General features: G+C 54.3%; 1 protein-coding gene across 4 annotated transcripts in view; it reads left to right on the forward strand.

The window, feature by feature from the left end:
- DLG4 (discs, large homolog 4 (Drosophila)) overlaps positions 1-5,609 on the forward strand; it is a 29,851-nt gene that overhangs the window by 2,412 nt on the left and 21,830 nt on the right. For 2 of the 4 annotated variants that reach the window (XM_011994624.1, XM_011994626.1), the window contains exon 1: positions 98-329. The exons of the other annotated variants lie outside the window; for them this stretch is intronic. In XM_011994624.1, the coding sequence (XP_011850014.1) occupies positions 300-329 (30 nt within the window). In that variant the 5' untranslated portion in view covers positions 98-299. Of the gene's footprint in view, positions 1-97; positions 330-5,609 lie in introns of those variants that run through there. 4 annotated transcript variants of the gene reach the window in all.

Here is a 5,609-nt window from a genome sequence, read left to right on the forward strand (position 1 = left end):
AGACCCAGGCTTGCCACATTCGTTGGCTGGAAAACTTGTCAGCCTCGGGATGATGGGGACTCCAACTCCCATAAGGCCCCGAGGCACAAGATCCCTCGGGCCCCCTTCCCTCCCCTCCCACGCTCCCCTCCCCTTCCCTTCTCCAACCCCCTCCTTCCCCTCTCACCCCTCCCCCCATCCTGGCCCCCCCTGCAAAAGTGGGGTGCGGAGGGGGGAGGGGTGAGAACCCACGGAGGGGAGGAACGAAACTCCGATGAAGTCAGAGCCCCTTACCCGCCGCCGCGGCCAGGCCCCCCAACATGGACTGTCTCTGTATAGTGACAACCAAGGTAAGCATGATGGGGGGGCTATAAACTGGGGGGAGGGCATGAGTTTGTGGGGAGGGGTTAGTAGGCCTTGTCTGGGACTGGCGTCCCTGGAGTGGCAGCATCAGAAGTAAGATGTATTTGGGGGTCTTAATTTAGTTTTGGGGTTCACATCTGAGAAAATGCTGGATTTGGCCACAGGTGCCCCCTGGAGTGATCCCTTTGTACCTGTAGGGAAATGGAAAATTTAGGATATTTCATGGTTTGGGGGGCCTGGTGGGTTTCGGGGTTCACCAGCGCTGTTTGAGGGAGACTTATTTAGGGAGAAGCCTGGCTCACAAGGAAGTCCTGCTGGTGTATGTGGGAAGGTGGGCTATGCTGGGGGGGTTCCTCTTTCCTCCCCAGGGAAAAGCTGGCTTCCAAGGGCCTTGTCCAGTTTTGGGGGGCTCCTGGCATGGGGTAAAGGTTATTGGTTGTGAGTGCCTGACTGGTCTGGGGTGTTAGCTGGCAGGGAAGGGGTGGGCCTTCAGACTCTGGAACAAGCATCTCGTGGCTGCATTTAGGGATGCACTCTCAATTTGAGGGAACTGTTAATTTAGGGTTCAGTCATATAGAAAGGAGGTAGTTAGAAGTTGTCAGAGGGCTGGGGCCCTGGCATGGGATTACCTGAGGGAATGGACCAGGTGAGGCAAGGATGTGGGGGTATTCCCATAGGAGGCAGAAGATTGCAGCAGCCGAGCTTGCCAGCCTCTGAGGAGGAGGATGAGAGGCTTAGGGAGAGAGGGGATTTGAGGAGGGGGACCGGGTGGGTGGTGCACAATTTGGGGGTGGCCCAAAGGCAGGGGCCCAATGTCCCCATCTCCTCCCACACTGTATCTAGCCCTGGTCAAGAAAGAGGGAGAAGAGCAGATGGGGGGACTGTTCCAGATACCCCTGACGCTTGGGATCAAGGTGGGGGAGGACACCAGGATTTAAGGGTCCCTGAGGACTTATGACCGAGGGTACTGAGGTTACCGGGGTGAAAAGGTGTAGGAGGAGGGCAGGGCTGGCAGCGGTGGGGATCTGTGCAAGAGTGTCCCTCTGGTTGGAGCCTGGCAAAGGCAGGAGATCCTGGATGGAGCACAGGCGAGCTCCTGGTGGGATGCGGATACCTAGGCTCTGCTTGGAGACTCTGGGACTGGAGAGCTGGATGCCTGGTGTGTGGAGGGAGGCTTGGGCGGGTGGCAGGCAGCTGGGGGCTGGGGGGTGGGACAGGAAGTGGGGGCCGGGGGAGGCGGGGTCCGGGTGAGTCACAGGCTGGGGAGGGGGTTATATTTAGTGGGAACTGCAGCTTTTCATGGGAGGGAGCTGAGGACACACATGTTCCCTGCCACAAACTCACACATGTGTGTACACATGCATTGTGCACGTGTGAGGATGGCTGGAAGAGATTGGGGGCTGAGGACCTTTAGATTTGGAGCCCCCACACTCTCTCCACCAGGGCGACTTGCTTGTCCCTCATTCTGTGGGCTTCGGGCTTTTTCCCAGGCTGCCTCTTCCCCACATCCCTGTAGTTTCGGTGGATTTTTATGCCTCAGTTTCTCTGGCCTGGTTTCCTCTGTTCCTGCTGTCTCCTGCCCTTAGGCCTGCCACTTGGCCTTAGGCTCCGTGGCTGTGGTCCCCTGTATCCAGGTGTAAATAGAAAGCCCGCTGGAATGTGTGGGCTCTGCTTCCAACACGTGAACACACAAATGGGAGCGAGGGTGAGGGGCTTGCCTGCACTGGCAGCTATTCTGGGTGGGTGGGTGGCCTTATTCCTTACCCACTCCAGACTCCTACTTCTTCCATGGAGCCCAGGGTTGAGCATCCCTGAAGGAAGGAGGCTTACAGAGCAGATCATGCATTTGGGGTTTACAGAGGCGTGGAGACCCAGGCTTGCCACATTCGTTGGCTGGAAAACTTGTCAGCCTCGGGATGATGGGGACTCCAACTCCCATAAGGCCCCGAGGCACAAGATCCCTCAATGTTAGAGGGTTGCTGCCCATGGCGATGTTGGGAGTTGTGGTTCATCTCTATCCAGGGCAGCTAGCGGAGGATAGCCCAAGAGGAGCCTGCAGGGGGCACATGGCTCCTGCTTCCCCAAATGCTGGATGGGGTAGGGAGTGCTCAGGCTTTGCGGTCGTTGAGCTCCCCAGCTCTGCCTGAGTCTTCCATCTTTCATTGCCTATATTTAGACTCCTGCCGCAGTAATTTAAGGAACATTTATTGAAAGCCTACTACGTGCTAGGCCCTGTGTTGTATGCAAACTCCACTCTACAGCGATCACTTTGCCTTTCTTGGTGCCTTTATCTCTGCCAGCATCTCTCATCTCTGAGCATCTCTTTCTCCCACTCCGCCCCCGTCCCTCCCCCTTTCCCCGCGCTGCTGCCGCCGTTGCCATGGTAACCGGCGACGACTGAAGCTGCGTGGCGGGCTGGAGGGCCGGGCGAGGGTGGCGGAGGGCGGAGCGGAACAAGTGGGGGTGGGGATACAGTGGGGGAAAGACTGAGGCTATTTGCCAGAGCCCCAGGAGCGAAGCGGTTAAACCCTCCGGGTGGTCCTTATTGGGCAAAGCCGAGATGCCGGGGGCGGGGCAGTGTGGCCGACGGCCTCATTCATTGGCCGGCAGGGGCGTGGCGGAGGGACAGTGTGGGCGAGGCAGGGGGACCGAATGGGCGGGAAGTGGACGGAGGCGTGGCCTCCCGGGCAGGTGGGCGGAGTCTGGCTTACTCCTATCGAGGGAGGCAGTAACCCTCGGAAAGAGGAGGAACCTTGGGGCTGGGTTACCTGACCGAAATGAGGGCGGGGCTGACCCGGGATGGGCGTGGCGTGGTCCCCCGTGCGTAAAGGAGACAGGGTTTAAGGAGCTATTGTCCAAGTAACTTCAGGGCGCGGGGGTCTTTGGAAAGGAGAATCCGGGGGTTGGGAAGTCTGACGTCTCAGTTTTCCTAAGATGGAGGTCTGTTCAGATTTCATCAGAGCACCCCTCCTACCTCAGCTCTGTGTTCCCAGGAGACGGTTGCTAGGCGACAGCAAAGTCCTTGATTGCTGCGTTGCCAGGCAACAGAGAAACGGAAAATGGAGGGAAAAGGGAAATGGGGGATGGGGAAGGGTCTTTATGGGCCATAGCGCCCACTGGTGGATAAGCAGGGCCTGTAAGTTTTCTATTCTATAAGGAATTTTGAGTCCAGCCCCTTCTGCACTGACTCCTTGGATCCTCTGGTGATCCAAGCCTTCCTACCAGATATGAAACTAGGACATTGGGGGTCATCTTGGGGGCGCATGTAACAGATGCCGATCAACGGGGTCAATCTCGCTTGGGTGAGATTCTAGGGAAGTCGTCATTTCTACCATGTGTGAGCATTTTATAGAAGTCAGCCGATTTGAGGAGACCCGTCACTGGGTTTTAAGAGCTGGAAAGGTGGGCCTTCAGTGGGAGAACCGGGCGTTCAATTGGAAGAGAGGCTTTCAGGTTAAGTTGTTTGGGAGAAAATGGAAATCTCTGAAGAGAACTGAAGGAGGAGGTTGGGAGTGTTCTGGACGACTTGTGGGTAATTGCAAATTGCCGGCCATATCTTTGGTGTGTATTTTTTGAGGCCTGAGTGTGGAGAAGATATATTTGGGAGCAATCTACCGACAAAGTTGGAATTCAGAATCGTGGAGATGTTCTGGGTAGCCAGAAAAGGGTATAATCTATGAACCTCAGGGTTAAAGAAAAGGAGAGGAGAGGCCGGGTGCGGTGGCTCACACCAGCATTTTGGGAGCCCGAGGCGGGCGGATCATGTGAGGTCAGGAGTTCGAAACCAGCCTGGCCAACATGGCGAAACCCCGTCTCTACTAAAAATACAAAAAATTAGCCAGGTGTGGTGGCGGGCGCCTGTAATCCCAGCTACCCCGGAGGTTGAGGTAGTAGAATCACTTGAACCCGGGAGCCAGATGTTGCTGTAAGCCGAGATCACACCATTGCACTCCAGGCTGAGCGACAGAGCAAGAATCTGTCTCAAGAAAAGAAAGAAAGACAAAAAAAAAAAAAAAAAGAAAGAAAGAAAAGGAAAAGGAAAATACTTTTAATTAATTAATTAATTAATTAATTTTTGAGACCGAGTCTCACTCTGTCGCCCAGGCTAGAGTGCAGTGGCGCGATCTCGGCTCACTGCAATCTCTGCTGCCCAGGTTCAAGCGATTCTCCTGCCTCAGCCTGCCGAGTAGCTGGGATTACGTGCACCTGCCACTGCGCCCGGCTAATTTTTGTAGTTTTAGTAGAGATGGGGTTTCACCATCTTGGCCAGGCTGGTCTTGAACTCCTGACTTCGTGATCCACCTGCCTTGGCCTCCCAAAGTGCTGGGATTGCAGGGATGAGCCCCTGCGCCGGGCCAAATTTTTTTTTTTTTTTTTTTAAGAGGTGGGATCTCACTGTGTTGCCCAAGGTGGTGTTGAGCGCCTGGCCTCCAGCGATCCTCCCGCCTAAATTTCTTTTTATAAGGGTTTTGGAAAAAAATGACGAGATTGCAATTGAATTTGGAGGGTCTGCTTTAAAGTAGATTAAATATTTCCTGAAATTGGGTTCTGGTGTGGAATTGGAGACTGGCACATTAGGAAGTCATGCGTATCTTACTAGATTCGGGGGTTTGGACAGGGGATCCCAAACAAATTGGAGGACTTGTTATTTGGATATTTATATTAGAGCAAGAGTAATATTTGCACTAACTGCAAGGTATCTGTTAGTGGATTGGGGGATAGATGTGATATAGAAAGGGATGATTTAGCATATACTAATTTGGGGGCACAACAAGGATCTGTGGTTCTTTAAACTTTTGAAGAATCATGGGCTGCCTATCAGGTGGGGCTGGACTGCAGGGGAGAACTATGCTGGTTAGAATAAGAGATGCCTTGGAATCTGAGGAGATTGGGGGGTTTGGTGGGAGAAGCAGTGTAGATCCCTTGGGGGTTCTTGTGAGAGAAGTGCTGTTTGCTTCCCTGGACTCTGGGAGTCCAGTAATGACGAGATGTCCAGTGAGGTTTCGGAATGGTTAGGGGTCTCGCGATGTTGGGGTTGGGGCATTAGATGGGATGGAATAAGGAGTCCCCGAGAACTAGAGAGATAAACTGGCAAATTTAAGTCTGTCTCTATTTGTAGAGGGGTCAGAATAGAAGTACAGTGGAAAGTGAAGTCCACAGAGAAACAGCATGAACCAGGGGAGTTGGTGGCTAAGAGGGTCTCCCCTCACCCCTCTCTCTCCCAACGTGACGCTCTCCCTTACTGCGCAGGCGCCGTTCCCCCCCTC

This window comes from Mandrillus leucophaeus, unplaced genomic scaffold (assembly GCF_000951045.1).
Source record: "Mandrillus leucophaeus isolate KB7577 unplaced genomic scaffold, Mleu.le_1.0 Scaffold46, whole genome shotgun sequence".
Taxonomy (NCBI): domain Eukaryota; kingdom Metazoa; phylum Chordata; class Mammalia; order Primates; family Cercopithecidae; genus Mandrillus; species Mandrillus leucophaeus.